This window comes from Sorex araneus, chromosome 5 (genome assembly GCF_027595985.1).
Source record: "Sorex araneus isolate mSorAra2 chromosome 5, mSorAra2.pri, whole genome shotgun sequence".
In the NCBI taxonomy this organism is placed as follows: domain Eukaryota; kingdom Metazoa; phylum Chordata; class Mammalia; order Eulipotyphla; family Soricidae; genus Sorex; species Sorex araneus.
The window spans coordinates 22524808-22541474 of record NC_073306.1 but is presented as its reverse complement, the minus strand read 5'-3'; the positions used below and the strand labels follow the sequence as shown (position 1 = coordinate 22541474).

At 48.5% G+C, this 16667-nt stretch overlaps 2 protein-coding genes across 12 annotated transcripts in view; both read right to left on the bottom strand.

Moving 5' to 3' along the window:
• Positions 1-787: 787 nt before the first annotated feature.
• MAGOH (mago homolog, exon junction complex subunit) lies at positions 788-6860 on the bottom strand. The gene is made up of 5 exons (XM_004607118.2): positions 6646-6860; positions 4738-4796; positions 3316-3426; positions 2232-2314; positions 788-1032 (listed from the first exon to the last, which is right to left on the bottom strand). The coding sequence occupies exons 1-5, from the start codon at positions 6731-6733 to the stop codon at positions 933-935; spliced, it is 441 nt and encodes a 146-aa protein (XP_004607175.1). The 5' UTR covers positions 6734-6860; the 3' UTR covers positions 788-932.
• A 1655-nt stretch (positions 6861-8515) lies between these two features.
• LRP8 (LDL receptor related protein 8) overlaps positions 8516-16667 on the bottom strand; it is a 67067-nt gene continuing 58915 nt past the window's right edge. For 6 of the 11 annotated variants that reach the window (XM_055140763.1, XM_055140765.1, XM_055140764.1 and 3 more), the window contains 2 exons: positions 15781-15957; positions 8516-13115 (listed from right to left, as the gene is read on the bottom strand). In XM_055140763.1, the coding sequence (XP_054996738.1) occupies positions 13077-13115; positions 15781-15957 (216 nt within the window). In that variant the 3' untranslated portion in view covers positions 8516-13076. The remainder of the gene's footprint in view (positions 13116-15780; positions 15958-16667) is intronic. The other 5 variants (XM_055140773.1, XM_055140772.1, XM_055140767.1 and 2 more) reach the window with 3 other exon arrangements.

The following is a 16667-nucleotide window of genomic DNA, read 5'->3' as shown; positions in this document are numbered from 1 at the left end:
GTCAATTCTGCTTTTCTTTAAACTCATGATTCAGTGCCCACGGATTGTTTTAAATCCAGATTTCTGGGGCTGAGGTAGTCGAGTGGGTTAGAATACAAACCTAGAACGTGCCCTGCCAGGTTCTCTTCTCAGCACCCCAAGGTTCTCTGAGCACGGAATCTCCCAAGTATAGGGGGTGCAGACTCAAGGGGCCCCGCACTGCAGGGTGCCCAGGGCCTCCTGAGCTCCAATTGGGAGGTCCTCAAAAATCCCCCAAAACTTTATTGGTTCCTATTATGTTTTATCCTCTAGATATAGCTGATTGAATTTCCATTGTGGTCTTTCTATTTTGGGTCACACCCTGGTGCTCAGGGATCATTCCTATGAGCTCAAGGGACCATATGTAATGCCAGAGACTGAAGCGGGGTCGGGGCTGGGTGTGTGCAAGGCAAGTGCATTACCTATCATGCTACTCTCCATATTTTTTTTTTGCTTTTGCTTTTTGGGTCTCACCCGGCGATGCACAGGGGTTACTCCTGGCTTTGCACTCAGGAGTTACTCCTGGCGGTGCTCAGGGGACCATATGGGATACTGGGGATCGAACCCGGGTCGGCCACGTGCAAGGCAAACGCCCTACCTGCTGTGCTATCGCTCCAGTCCTACTCTCCATATTTTTAAGCATGTACTTCTATTCTCTTACTTCCTTAAAGTGGTAGTTAATAACTGCTAGTTGATTAGATTTCTAATTGCAATACCTCACATAGGAAGCTAGTGTTTTAAGAAATAATCAGAGGCTCACATATTTCATATCAATAAAAATTTCATTTTGTCACATTTATGAAAGATAATCATAGTTTATACAAAAATACTGCCCTGATATACACAAAAATATCCTGATAATGACAATTAAAAATAACTACCCCCACCCCTCTGTGTCCACACCAATACTCAATTTAGATTGGCTTAATCTTGAAGTGCAATCCAATAAGACTGAAGACCAAACACTTCAGATCCTGAACAAGGTAATAAAATACTCGTAAGCCTTCCGGATCCCTAAAAAGTAAGAGAAAGTAAGTTTAGAAAACAGAAAAATTGTGGGAAAAATTATACAACCCATATTATTTTTGTACCAAAATCTTCCGTATAAAACTATTTATGGAATTGAAATGCTGAAAAAAATTTGCCTTGGCCAAAAAAGGGGAAAAGGATATCTGCTTTGTATAAAAGTGGAATATTTTAAGATCATAGTCATACAAGCATATTTTTTAAAAACAGAAAAGGCTAATAGTAGAAAAGAACTGAAATAACTAAATTATTAAAAATTTAAAAATTAAATAGCTGTTGTATTTTAAAAAACTTTTCCAATGTATTTTTATAAACACCTATTTATTTCAGAATTAGGAAGCTGACTTTTTAAAAAGTAAGCAGGTGTCAGAGGCTAAGGACTGACATCATTGGTAAAGGGAGATAAAGGAAGATGGTGCACGTGTGCCCAAGTGAGCTGTGTCGAACCCCCAGTCCTGAAAACACCAGAGCCAAAGAGGCTGCCAAATTCCAAGGGCATTTTGTGACAATTTGACGTCTCAACTTTACTATGTCCCAGCTTTTCCTTTTTGGGTGTATGTGTGTGGTGGTGAGGCGTGGGGGAAGTACCCAGCAGTGCTCAGGGCTTATTAACTGGCTCTACACTCAGAAATCACTCCTGGCAGGCTTGGGGGACCATATGGGGTGCCAGGGATCAAACGCAGGTCAGCTGCATGCTCTACCCATTGTACTATCTTTCTGGCCCCTCAGCTTTTCTATTGCCATGAAACCCCAAATTTATAATCTAAATAATCTCAAGTCAATTTTGATCACAGTAGGACTTGGCAAAGTGTCCCCTGAAGGATAATGCTGGTTGTTTAGACAACAGGACTTTTAAGTTCACAGGTGAGAAAGCCCCCCACTAAGAGACTCTCTCCCTCACCCTCTAGTTCACATTCCCAGGAGCCAAGACGCAGCCTCCACAGGTGAAGCATGTGCTCTACCGCTGAGTCACATCCTCAGTGCTTGAGAAGCTCCTGTTAGTAATGGTGGACTAAAACAACAAAAGCAACCGAGGCAAATCTCCAATATTATATGGTATCCCCTTCTAATGAGGGGTCGAAGGGGGACCCTCCATCTTCCATACACATCAGCTCTTACCATGACGGCAAAGAGTTTCATTTCAATCTGTTCCAAAAGAGACACATGAAAATACCAAGGACACTTACTTGGACTGATTGACATCAATAAGAGAACCAATTTTTGATGTTGTAAAAGAGATGTGTTCGTCTCCAATGACAATCTCAAGTTCCTGGAAACAAACGAAAAACACGACATTCAGCCAGTTTTCACCAACTGCAAAGAAGGGTAGAACACCTGCCAAGGCTCACACGTCCAATTACAGACAAATGCTTTCTTTGAAGAGTCAGAACGCAGTGAGATCCTAGAGGCCCAGCTGGTGCACCAAGATCTGCTTGCTCTGGGGAAAGGCTCCCCACTTGGTGGCCAGCAGGGAAACGTGCAGTGTGAGCAGTAAGGGGACTCAGAGGGCAGAAACCTCGGGGGGAGGAGAGCCTGTTCCTCCTTTACAACTCGGTTTGTTCTTGGAGCTTCTATTCTGTTCATGGGCCTACGTGACAATTCCTGAGGCAGTACACAGCACAAATGTCTACCACTTTCTGAAACAATTTTACAATCACCTTGGTTATTCCTGCCCCTTCAATCATCCACAAATTCAATTCTCTGCACGTTCTAGGAAAATCCCTACTGTGACTCTGGTTTGAAATGGAATAAATATATCAAATTACATGAAAGAAAACTCATATATTGAGTCTCCACTCCATAAAAAGACACTCGTGGGGGTGGGGCCACATCTGGTGGTACCTAGGGGTTAGTCTTGGTTCTACAGCCAGGAATCAGTCCTGGCTGGCTTGGGGGACCACACAGGATGTCACAGAATCGAAGCCAGGTTGGCCGCATGCCAGGCAAATGCCCTAGCCGCAGTACTATCACTCTAGCCCCAGGATACGTATTTTTATGTTCTTTTAATCAAGGCCTCTCCCGTGGGAAATTTATGCACGATCTGTTCTGCAGACCAGCGTTTCCTCCCTTCCATTACTGAAACACCTGTCATCTCTGCAGCCCCACAAAGCTCTGGTCCAGCAGCCTCTCAGCAGGTGTAGGATCTCTAGGAGGGAGTGGGCATCAGCTCAGGGCTCAGTGCAGTCGGCACTCAAAATCACAGGCATCCCACACCGGAGGGAACCTCATCTGACCTGTGCCATGCCGCTCCTGACAGCCCCTGACACTCACCTGTCGGCCCACGCGGTCAGGAGGTGGCCACAGCGCATCATCCTCCTTGGTAATTTCACTGTCATCGATGATTCTCTTCAGTTCCTCCATTACACTTTTATGTACGTAAGCCTGGAAGCAGGTTCGAAAACGGAAATTAAGGGGAATCCCTATACGTGATCTGACTCCAGAGAGAATGAGAGTTTAAACGACCACTTCTGAACGCATCTAACTGGCCTTCTGGGCACCGAGAGGGAGACCTTTCAAGCTTGAACTCCGCGTGCTGGAGAGAGGGCAGGGTCAGAGGCGTCCAGTGAGACACCCCCCGCCCCCGCCTCCCCAACCAGCTGTCTCGGGACCATTTAGCTCCCTGCCTTCACACTCAATTCCAAGCAAACGCAACACAAAAGCTCTGCAGCCCCAGGGTTTCCCGAGTAGATGACATGCTTCTTTAGAACAGAGACAGGTCTTTCAAAATACAGTTTTGAGAGGGCTGGAGAGCCAGCTCAAAGGGCTGAGCACACCGCACTCGGGAGGCCTGGGCACAACCCCCGGTGCTGCACGGTCCCAGGAGTACCACAGCAGCAACGCCCAAGGGTTGGGCACAAGAACTCGCAGGTGTGTGCCCTTCAACCTCCCACCCCCCAAATAATATAAAATACATGTTCATGCTAATTCACATAGGAAAATACGTGAGGGAGGATGCTGACACGAGAGGGTAATCATACAGAGACAGTTACATTTCTACACGTGACAAAGTGGTTAAAAGTGGAGAGGGCTTTGACAAAGTTTCAGTACTGTGGCAGAAATCACGCCCAAGAGAAGCACGTGCATTTATGAATTCTCCTATTCTCTCTTCCCAGTGGGGTCACTTTTAGGCCTCCCTCACTCCCTAATATGGAGACCTTCATCGTCATAGAGGGCACACACCACCACCCATCACAGGGTTCGTGTTAAATCAGCTCGTTCATGGGAAGTAGCTGGTGCTATGCCTGGCACCTAACATGCATTCAGTGCTATTAACTGCTTCCCCACAGTCTCTCTCTGTTCAAATGCAAACTAAACAGTTCGTGGTAGTGCTATGTACCAGACACTTTGTATAATTTTGCTTTACAACAGACTTGGGAGCAGGGAAGGGGCATAGGTTTGGTTCTTTCAGTTATGTGAGGATGAAGAAACCAGTTTCTCAAGGTCAAATCAGGGAATTCACCCAAAGTAGAAGACTCAGGGTTCACACTATAATCTGGGAGACTACAAGTGAGTATCAGAAATTGACTCAGCATTGTGAAAGAAAGAAATCAACTACACAGGGACTTGAGAAAAACTTTGCACGATGATGTATGCCTCCACATGCCTATATTTTATTTTCTATGATTCCCAGAAAGAACCAAAACAATACAGGTTCGACTGTAATGTGTCTGTGGCTTTTGGAAGGCTCATTACCTCTTTCCGGATCATGACATCGTTTTTGTAATTGCTGTTGTTGGCATATCTCAATTTCCCTGCAAAGGACAAAAACCAAATTCAATCTCCAATAAATATGTATGTACATAACATCATTACTCCACCAAGATTGACACTGTCACCAAAATACCCAACTTTCCTTTCAAACTATTTACACCACATGTAGTTCTTTGCTTTAGATTATTGCTTCATAGCCCCAATAGCCAATAGTATAGGTGACACTGAACTCCAGTTCTTGCACAATGCACTTCAGGTTTGGTGAAAGAACACAGGCAGGTATATTTTGTATTCTGGCAAACCAAATCTCTGCAGTCTAAAGAGTTCAGCTGGAAAGAGGAATAGTCATCGCGATAACTTACTGGCAGTCTCCCGATGTGCAAATGACTTATGAAAGCATTCTGAAAACTATAAAATGCTGATCAAGTGAAACAAATCCTGATCCACTGCTGAGATGGTAAGATGTAATGCTGAGCAGAACATTTGCCCTTCATGTTTGAGACCCTGGCACTTAAAAAAAAAAAAAATCAAAATAACAGGAAAAAAAAAAGGGAGGGGATGCTGAAGTAATAGTACAGCACTTACACGCAGCTAACCTGGATTCAACCCCTGCCATCCCATGTGGTCCCTTGAGCACTGCCAGGAGTAATTCCTGAATGCAGAGCCAGAAGTAACCCCTGAGCATTGCCTGATATGGGGGAAAAAAGGAAACAGATGATTTTTCCTTGTAGAACTGAGGCACACATGAAAAAAGAGCCAAATGAACAGATTCCAAGAGCCTCTGCCTGCACATATCTTAAATCTGGGGAGAGAAGTACAAGGGTAGGTGGCCTCCTTGCACGCACTCAACCTGGGTTCAATCCCCAGGACCCAATATGGTCCCCCAGGCGATCTTTGAGGGCAGAGTCAAGAGTAAGCCCTGAACACCATAAGGTGTGGCACCACCCCCCAAGATTATTTTAAATCCTCGCCTGAAAATGAGAGGATTTTCACTATCACCCTACCTCAACCAACAACTCTTTGATAATTCTATCTACTGAATAGCACCCATTTCTTCCACTCTTGTCCACTCTGCACATAATAATTAAAATGTTTTTTCAAAGCCAGAAACGCGAATCAGTGGTAAAACGCATGCCCTGCACGCAGAACACCTGGGTATCTCCCCAGATTTTGGGAGAGGAGGGAATCAAGAACACACCACATCTTTCCCAGCTGCTTCCTGTTGCACTTAAAGAGTAAAATCCAGATTCTGATTATGTTCTTCCTCTTGAGCTTCACAACGTAGCTCTGCATCAACCAAAATCCCATCTTAGGGGAGGGAGAGATAGTATAGCGGGTAGGGTGCTTGCTTTGCAAGCAGCCGGCCCTGGTTTGATCCCTGGCATCCCATAACCATAGTCCCCCGCCAGGACTAGTCCCTGAGCACAGAGCCAGGAGTAAGCCCTAACCATGCCGCGTGTGCCCCCACCCCCGGAAAAAAAAAAGTAACAAAAGAACCCCATCTGATCGCTGTTCGAATATCCCGTCTTCGAGCTCCCCCAAAGGCCACTTTCTCTAAAAGCAGCTCAACAGCAAATATCCCATCACTTCTTCCTGATCATTCACCAACATCTGAAATCCTCTGGTTTACTCTCCTGCCAGTTAAATATAAATTTCACGAGAGAGGTCGCCTGTCTATAATCTCATGTATTCCTGATCGTGGAACCCAACCTGGTAACAAAGTGAACGTCGAAGGCAAGCAGTCCGCTGAAAGACATGCCTAAAGTCCCAGCCCGGGGACGGAAGCACCGGGGCGCTTCTCGGAGATCAGATGCGCACAGGTGGCCCCTTCCTGCTCCGGTATCCGCACACTCGGACCCCCGCGCCCCTGCGAGACGTGGTCGCTCTTACCGTCTGGCCGGAACTCAAATTCCAGGAATTCGTGACCGAATTTTCCCTTGTGACCCACGTAGTACCGCAGATAAAAATCACTCTCCATGGCTAGCAAAAGACAACAGAGCGCGAGCTTGTAAGTCACCAGCAGCGACCCGGTACGCGCCAGACACTGAAGGCACGGCGGCGCGCGGAGATGACGTCAAGCCAGCGCCGCTTCCCGTGACGGCAGGTCCCGCCTCTTCCGCCCGGATCAAGGATACCCCGCCCAGCTCAAAGCCGGCGCGGCCTTTCCAGCTGGGGGCGGGGTCAGTCCTGGGGGCGGGGCGGGGCCTCCCTGATGGGGGCGCGGCCTCTCCTGGGCGGGGCGGGGCTTCCCTTACGCCTTTTCTCCTATGGGCTGGTAAGGAAATTGGGCAAGAAGAAAGGAATCTTAGGCGTTGAGCTCCTAATAGTGGTTAGGTCCTGGGCTTCAGTAAATAGCAACATTGTTGCATTTCAAGAACGCAGGTGACTTGTGCTGTTTTTTTGTGTCCTTCAAAGAATGTGGAGGTGGTGATTAGAGTCAGTATATAGAAACATATATATGTTATTTTATGTATATAAGTTCGTATATAAGTTCATATATGTTATTTTTAATGAGGACAATATGAAGTTTATGTAACTGGCAAACGGTATCAACGGGTGGGTAATACAGAAGTGCGGAGGGGCTGGAGTGATAGCACAGCGGATAGGGCGTTTGCCTTGCACGCGGCTGACCTGAGTTCGATTCCCAGCATCCCATATGGTCCCCTGAGCACCGCCAGGGATAATTCCTGAGTGCAGAGCCAGGAGGAACCCCTGTGCAGAGCCAGGTGTGACCCAAAAAGAAAAAAAAAACAGAAGTGCGGGCTATATTAAGGAGTTTGGGCTAAAACCCAAAGGCCCTGTTTTTGTTTTAGAGGAGATGGAGTGCCTTGCTAAGGATTAAACGTGGGCTCCTGCATGCTTCTACTCCAACCCTTCAAGATGTGTCCTGGGCCCCAGAGTGCTGGATTTGCAAGGTAAACAAAGGTGCAAACTTACTGCTTTCTAGAAAGATCACCCTGGCTGCTATAGATAGGTTGGAAAATTGAAAACTCGAAAGTTTGAAATTTGGATGCATAGTTGCTAATCTCAGTGGTAATCCAAGATGTTGGTGACTTATACACAGGTAATGGCAACAGAGACCAAAAAAAAATTGGTGGATTTGAGATGGACTCTCATAACGTAAGCCTAAGTAAGAGTATTTTTAAAAAAGGAGAGAGTTCCTGGAAGATACTTGTAAGCAGTAATATTCTGCCTACAAGTATCTCACAGGAATTCTTCCTTGGCTAAGGACAACAGTTATCCCTATGAGAAGGAAGAGAAAGAAAATCTAGATTCTATGTGCTTTGGGGGCACTAGATATTTAGACATACCTGTGTGACTCTGAACATTTACTTCATCCATTTCTTTATGTATAAAATGAGAAGAATAATATTGGTAGTATCTATCTCAGAGAGGTGAAGATTGTGATGTAAAGAATGAAACGAATTGAGAAATAGAATAGCACAAGGGTTAAAGCGCTTGTCTTGCATACAGCTAACTCTGGTTCAATCCCTGGTCCCGTGAGCATTGCCAGAGTTGGTGGGTGCCACCCTGAGACCCCTCACAAAAGTCTCCTAGGTAATCCTTCAGGTCCTTAGGTTGAACCACTGAACCCAGTTGGGCAAGATTGTCTTGTGGAGGGTGGGTTGGACCTCCTGAGCACTGCTTGGGAGACATTCCCCCCACCCCCGCCACCAATAAAAACTATCTGGTAAACATTAGGGACTCCGCCAATGATCATTTACTTTCCCATCAAGAAATTATCACACGGAAACAGTACTTTCAGATTTAAAAAAATGAATGTAATCTCTCTCTAGAAACAGTGCAGATTTTACAAATGTCCACATTTGGTTTTCAGTTCACCAAGATGATGATGTCAGTACCGTTAGTGAGATGCAGCATACCTCCCTCTGTCCCTCTGCTTCCGGAAAGAAAGCCAGGCTGCAAAGGGCAGAGGACAGAAGTTAACGGAACTCAGACAAGACAAAGAGCAGAAACGATTTGTGGGACCTAACATGCCCTGATGCATCAAATATGATCATTTTGGGGTCTGGGGAAGAGGGAATAAACAAGGAATATTCATTTGGGTACAATGCGGTGGCATCTGCAAACCAGTTACTACACCCTCCAATGAACAAGTTTGTATAGAACAAAATGCTATTTTAAAACATATGGTCTGTACAGGTACCTGTTTTCTCTTGTAGTTTTTGTTTAAAAAAGTATCAAAACCTCATGTCTTTAAATATATATATGTACATACTGGTGACTTTTAAAAATTACTTTTTCTAGCACAAAGTGTTTGCAAATGCAGAGGGTTTCTGCCGATTGCCAACTATGCACATGGTGCACAGCTTGAGCGAATGGAGCTTTCTGACTTCTTGCATGAACCCAAAGTGTGAAGCTACCATTCCTCGACCTCCTACATTCTCCATATCCGGAAAATCCCCAATACCTGAAGACTACAGGGGGAGAAGACTGGTACACCACCTTCAAGCTTTGATGGGAATGACTGGAAATTACTGAATTGCTAATTCATTGCTGTTCTGGGAACAATGAGTGTTTTTCTGGAGCCGGGGAGAGAGGTGGGAGGTCCACACTCCTCCAGACTCTCTCCTTTCCCGCAGGTGCATCACTGGGCAGTGCTCAGGGTCCCATCTCTAGACCCCACGTGTTTCACATGTCCAGCTTTCTCTCTCACAGTGGAGGAAATTGGAGGCTCTTGACCATGTAGAATGTTTCTGTGACTCCCCATCGCCCGAGCACCTTGTGTTACTTTTTATCAATTGGTTAAGCTGCTACTCAGGTAGGTGGTAAGTGGTCATGATTTCCCTTTGGCCACCGAGAAGCCTGAGGCTGGCAGCTTATCCCCATGTCTTTTCTATGATACTTGGTGTCTTGGACACCATGACCAACAAGTCTCTGCTCAACTGAACTGGAAATTAAATGGGAGTGTCTATAAAGTGCTCGCATGAACCAGTCTTTCCAGCCAGCCTCATTTCTTGCTAAGTACCTTTGAGCCTGTTGCATGCTATGATGAAGTACACGCAGTTCTGGAAACATCCCCAGGCTGGTTCAGGCACCCCTGTGTCTTAGCACAGCGTCTCCTCTGCCCGGAGCAACCTGGACATCCCTAATGGATTTTGAAGACTTGGCTAAGGTCACTTCTGCATCACCTTTCTTGACCCCATTTCTCCTCTCCTCATGTAGAAAGACCCTTCTTTTTCCTTGCGTCCTAACAGTAGCAACCTGAAAAGCACATTTTTTATTTTGAATCCGCATACATCCTTCTCTGCTACTACTGTCGGCTCTGCCAAGACAGAACATGCTCGGATGGCCTGTACCTCTGCAGTGCCCGGCACTTAGGTGCTACCAACAGTTGGGTGTCAGTGAATGAATGTATTGCAGTCACAGAGTAGAGCCTGGGGATTAATTTATTGCCATACATTTAAATCGGATCTCCTGAGGTCACGAGTCACCTCAGTATGCTTCGTAAGGAATTATGGTCTCCGGAGTGATGTTTTCTGTGTAGCAGGAAGGCCATTTCTGCTAGGGCCCTTATAACTCCACTAGAAAGATGGGCCGTAAGATAGGTAGCAAGTGTGGTACAATGTCTAGGCAGCCCACGGTAGCCTTCTGGCCGAGGAAAGCGTGAAGAGGACTGGGAGAAGTTTCTTGAAAGAGAAAAGTAGTCATGTTAATAAACCGTGGCCAGCCCGCCATGCTCTTGCTGCTTCCAGCTCTGTGGTCCAGATGGCATGTTCCTGGCTCTAGATATATGTCAGAAAAGAGGGGGAAAGATAACAGAAATGCAATCGCACCTCACAGTGAAGCTCAGGGGCATCCTAAACTAGGAGCTGATCCCTCCTGTACGTAGGATTCCCCCACCAAATTCAACTTGCTTTCCACAGGTTCCCAGAGCTCTGCTTCCAAACTTTGGGGTGGCATATTCCCTCAGGAGAGGGAACATCTCGAACAAAGTTGTTTTCCGTCATTATTTGGTGATCTCAGGTTGAATTGTCCTAACCACATTCATTTGTTCTGAAGGTCAGGATTTGAGTGAAGGTTTAGAAACTTTGCATTGTTACTACTTCCCTAGAAAATTCTCTTTGGAGACAGTTTTTTTAAGTTGCTTGTTTTAAGTTTATTTCCATGTTTTTCTTTATCCAAATCAGTTCCGATTTGCATTCTTCAAAGTAGTGATGATTAAACTCCATGGGAGCTGGCTCTTGTTTTTCAATCTCTGTCCTTAAATATGGTTCATCCAGGTGTGTGCATTTACCTTGTCAAGAAGCACCCTGGGACTCCACACATGCATGAGGACAGGGCTCGGAAAGGGGAGTCCCCAGGCTTGTAGACATCATTGAGAACGTTCCAGAGGAATGTCCCAGGAATAGGATGACAGAACCGCTAAATGTCTGTCTGGAAACTCATAGGGTATCAAGTCAGTAAGACACCCAAACTTCACTGAGGAGGGGAGCTCAGGGTGGGGGGCAACCGGGAAGTGTGGGGGGGTGTGGAGGGAGGACTGAAATGTGTCAAATTCCAGGTATGTCAGAGTTGATACGTGTCCTCTGCTCCTGCTTAAGCCAAACACTTCCATTTCCTGCCTGATCGCTACCTGTCTGAGGGGAGTGACATGGCAGGAGAGCAAAGGGATGACTGTCCCTCAGAGGAGCGAGTGGGGGTGGCACTGAATTCCTTCTGAGATGGGAGGATTCCAGTGGTTTCCAATGACAGAGTCCCAGAAAAGAAAAAGGAACTTATTTCTCCCTGCCTCCCTTAAGACCCGGGAAGAGGAAAGAAAGTGTCCACGATGAAAAAAGCCTGTACATTTGCAGAGAGTTTTCCCGTTTATTCACAGAGCAGTAAACCAAACCCCTGTGTGAACAGATACCCAATGCGCTATGGCGAACGCCATCACCCCCCCCCCGTCAAAGACGGCTTCAGGTTTGGCCACTTTTTCTGACGTAAGCCCAAAATCAGTTTCTTGTATACGCATACGTGATGGTAACTACAGAGGACTGTGAGGTGTTTTCTCCACCTGGAGAAAGTGGTCGAGAGTAGGAGTGGGGGAAACGGAGATGTAACAGAACTTAATTCTACTGTCCTTCTCTTCCTCCGAGCGTATCTCAGAGCGTCTGTGCCAGTTCCTCATGGGAAACTGGGGGCTCTGTGACAACTGTCTCCCCTGAGCGCTGAGAAGGATGGTGTTCCTCGGGGTACCTCGGAGGAGACACTGACGCCCCCTACGTCCTGGTGGACATGGACGAGGTTTCTCACAGGGCACAACTTCAAGTCCAGGAGTAGCTGCGGTTCAGGCCTGGCCCCGCTTAAGCTCATGAGAACTGGCCTCTGTCACACATGGACGCTCAGCACTCGGGAGCACCGGGGGGCTTCTCCTGACTGACTGGGCCCCCCGTTTCCGGGAGCAGACAGAGGTGGGACAGTTTTGCCTCTTCCACTCCGTGTTTGCCTGAACCATGTTATCCTTTTGCTGAGCCAAATTTCCAAAGGACGGGCTGTGGATAACTCCCTTGTGGGTGGTTTTTTAAAAGAAATTGTTCTTTTGTTTCTGAACTACAGCCGTTGGTATGCCTCTCTGCCTTTTCTCTCTCACACACATACACAAACACAAATGCACGCAAATCTGCGTGGGGGAAGGCCAGTCATACCAAAAATAAATACTCTCCTGTCTCTAAATTATTTATAGAGCTAATCTTATTTTTGAAATATGTTAATAAATAATCTAAATGGGGGAGGGACAGGAAGGTTTTTTTTTTCTCTTTACTTATGCTGATGGATAGCCACAAAGCATAATCATCTTACAAAACAAAACCCAAACTCCAAAACCTAAAAAGCGCCCCCCTCCAACCAAATGCCCTCTGTAAATATAGTTTTAAAATGATGAGTGAGCTACTGTTCCATCGGCCCATTTGGTTATGTACATCATGTTAGTCACCAGCCGTAGCTGGTCCATGATTCTTCATGGGTAGTGCAACCAGTTAAAAAGTGTATAAAACATTATACATATAAAAACTTTCACATCCTTTGGATGTTTGCAGTTCATCATAACTTTGTGGTTACCTTTCCGCAACATAAATTAAAAAAAAATACACACAGATACTCTCTCCCTCTCTCTCTCTCTCTCTCTCTCTCTCTCTCTCTCTCTCTCTCTCTCTCTCTCTCTCTCTCTCACACACACACACACACACACACACACACACACACACGCACAGTCGCACAAACCCATGGACAGAAACCCTCCTGTCCAGGCATAGACCGTCCCGGGCTGTGGTGCATGGGACTGAGTTCCGTGAGGCACGGCGGGAGCGGTCCCATCCTCAGGGCAGTCCATCATCTTCAATGTTTAATGCCACTCGCTGGGGAGAAGAGCAGAGAAATCACCATTAGGTCGCAGGAGTTACAACAGGGTGCCCACGAGATTCCCTGGCGTCCCATCGCTCCACCGGCACAAGCTCACAGAACCTTCCCACGTCCCTGAGAAGTAGGTCCTTCTTCCACTGATTTTGCAGACAAGGAAGCTGAGACTCGCTGAGCCTAAACAACATTTGTCCTGGATCACGCATCAGGTGGCCAGTTAAAACCAGAACCCAGGTCTGCATGAATCCACAAGTCCAGCTTTCCACCGTTCATCTGCCTCTTTGTCCAGGTGGGCTACAGGGGTCTAAACTTTCTCAATCCTCCCTCACAGGACTCTGGGTTTGGACAGCGTTTGGATTAGCTTTTGGTGAACATTTCTTTCTAGCTCATTAGTCAGCTGTCTCTGGTCTGCTGATCAGAGGAAATCACTCTGCACTCTTCCCAGCGGATTATACATACAGGCCAACTGAGTCAAATTCCTGCCTCCCTCCCCTCCCTCCAGTAATCGGATGCTAGCCTGCCCTCTGCCACAAATAGCTGGCCACTAACTAGCTGGTGGGTCCCTAACCCCCAAGGCCCCAGTACTGCATTGTGGACAATGAACTCAACTCCATGCCCTCCCATCCTGATGTGAACTCTCGTTCTATTTTCTACTTCTTTTTTAATTTTATTTGGGCTACAGCTGGCAGTGCTCAGGGCTTACTCCTTGCTGGGCTAGGGAACTCCAGGCAGTGTTGGGGATTGAACCTGGGCCAGGCCCATGCAAGGTAGGTGGACTACTTGCCGTGCGCTATCTCTGCCCCGCTCTCTCCTGATATTCTCTGACTCAGTCACTTAGACTCAGAGTTCTGCCAGGGCAAGCCTGCAAGTACACCAGAGTCTGATCCCCTTCCCTTCTCTTCCTCTAGGGCATGTGCTCCCCATTTCCCACCTGGGTATCCTCAGCTGCTCTTGGCGGACCCTGCTCTGCACACTTCCATTTCCTGGACCCCCTCCTGGAGACAGACGCATTGTGTGTGTCTCTCTCTCAGCACTGTGTGACACAGCACTCCCCGTGCCCCTCTCTGAGCTCAGGTCTCATCTGTCGAACTCGAGTAACAAAGGACCGGCCTTCCAGTATTGGTAGGGAGTCAAATCCTCTACGTCAAGGGCTTAATCTAGGACCTGACACCCTCTGCATCCCCACGGGAGAGAACCAGCCTCGTCTTGTCCATCTTTAGACGTTCTACATACAATAAACAATGGCTCTGCTGCCTGTCCAACTGGGTTTGTCTTATTAGTGTGTTTTTGCATGAACGCCCTGGCCTTGGCCTTGGCCCACTAGCACGGAGATCTGAAACTTTCTACCCAGTTCCCCCACCCCCCGCCCTCTCCAAGATAGATCTCCAGGGCTACAGAGTCCCAGCAATGATGGGGAAGCTTCTCAGAGGCAGAGAACAGGTTGAGAATATGGATTTCCAGAGTGTTGCGGCTAGGTTTTCCTCGTGTCAGAGTAGGAAGAATATGGCCTTTCGGGGCTGGAGTGATAGCACAGTGGGTGGGGCGTTTGCCTTGCATGCAGCCGACCCAGGTTCGATTCCCAGTGTCCCATATGGTCGCCTGAGCACCGGCAGGGGTAATTCCTGAGTGCAGAGCCAGGAATAACACCTGTGCATTGCCGGGTGTGACCCAAAAAGCAAAAAAAGAACACGGCCTTTGTTTCATTTTGTTTTGTTTGGCCATACCAGACGGTGCTCAGGGCTTATTCCTGAGCTCAGGGATCTCTCCTGGTAGGCTCAGGGGACCATACAGGGTGCCAAGGATGGGACCCAGGTTGGCTGCCTACAAGTCTGTATCCTGGTTCCGGTCCCTAAAACAGGCTACATGCAGACCAGAGTTGGAATCCTAGTTCTGCCACTTCCTGACTGTGATGGAAGGCCAGTTCTTCTCGACTTCTGAGTCTCAGTTTCCTCATCTGAAAAATGGAACTCATAACAACACCATAACTTGCCTGGGGAGACTAAACCACAAGTACTTAAACAGCACAGGGCAAGTTCTTAGGACATGTCAGTTTCTGCATCTCTTAGTCCATCTCCCTGCAGCTGAGTCTCCAGAAAACAGTTTCTTCTGAGACCTCAGACTTCCTTTTCTGGAGTCACTCCACGTGGCCAGGTTGTTTTCTACCTCAGAGGGCACTGACAGGGCTAGCTCTCTTGACCGCAGGCAGCAAACAGAACCGGGCGTTCGTTATTCCCATTTTACAAATGAAAGCAGCAGAAAGAAGTGACGAGGACCAGGGGCTGTGGAACGGCAACGCGGGGAGTCATCTCTTCACTGCCAGCTCAGCGTCTCTTCCTCCGCCCTCTCTGATCTGTCCCAGTTGGTTGGGGTCTGCCTCTCGGCTTGGCGGAGGGCGAGGCCCCCCCCCACCGCCTCGCACTAACCTGCCTGACTCGGCTTCTCCCCCTTCTCCCCCTCCTGGACAAAAGGCAGCAGCTGCTGCAGCCTGCCCTGCCCCCGTGCCAGCCACATGCCACCACGTCCTTGGCTGACCACTGGCCCATCTCTCCTCTGCCCCAGCACCCGCAGACTCTCGCCGCCTTCCGCGAGTAGGACGCCGCTGCCCTTGCCTGGCTCTGTGCCCTCGCTCGCCGGCCCCTGAGCCTCCGAGGGGCACTGCCCTACCTTGCACGCGACGACAGGCAGCTCGGAAAGAGGGTTCTTCGGGAGTTGGTGCGGCTGTGACCTTGGCTCCCCCGGCAAGACAAAAAGTTCCTTGAGGGCAGGGGCTGGGTCTTCCAGTTCTCTGGTCTCCCCAAGACAGCGCTCTGCCCACAGCGGGCGCTCAAAGCTGCTGATCGCCTGACAGGGGGATGGACCAGATGACCTCTGAGGTCACACTCAGCCCCCTGACTCCGCTCTTCCAACCTGACATCTGCTCCAGCCACCTGGTGTCCTCGCTCCCCCGGCATGCCATGCCCCACTCGGCCGCTCGGCCTTGGCCTCCTGCTGCCATCGCCACATCCGTCCTCCTCTCCCTGGAAACTGCTGGGCCTCTGTCACGGACACGCTCCACCTGCCACCTCCCCCGGGAGGTGTTCCCTGCCTACGTTCCCACACAGCTTCATGCACAGTGGCCCTGGACACGCGCTAGGAGCTCGAGACGTGCACTGGACCCCAGGGAGTCAGCCCGGCCTTGAGGAGCGCGTGTCTACGGGGAGGCCACCACGGGAAAGGGCGAGCAGACCGTGGCGTGACGAGTGCAGCGGGGTGAGAGGCTCCGGGAGACAGAGCCAGTGGGACAGCAGTCTTGTGGAGGGGGCCTGAGCTTCCCCTGTGGCCCTCAGTGCGCAGCCCTGCAGTGGGGGGTGACCGCTGCTCCCCTTCCCCCGCCCAGATCCTCGGACGCAAGCAACTCCCTGCCTTCCCGCAACACCTGGGACCCGTCCAACCCAATACACCTAACAGGTCTCCCCGCCCCAAGGTTCTGAAAAGTTTCTCCGCAAGACACGTGGCTTCTCTACTGCCCAGAAAAGCCCCTTCAATGTGGCCCAGATACCCTTTCCCCAGTC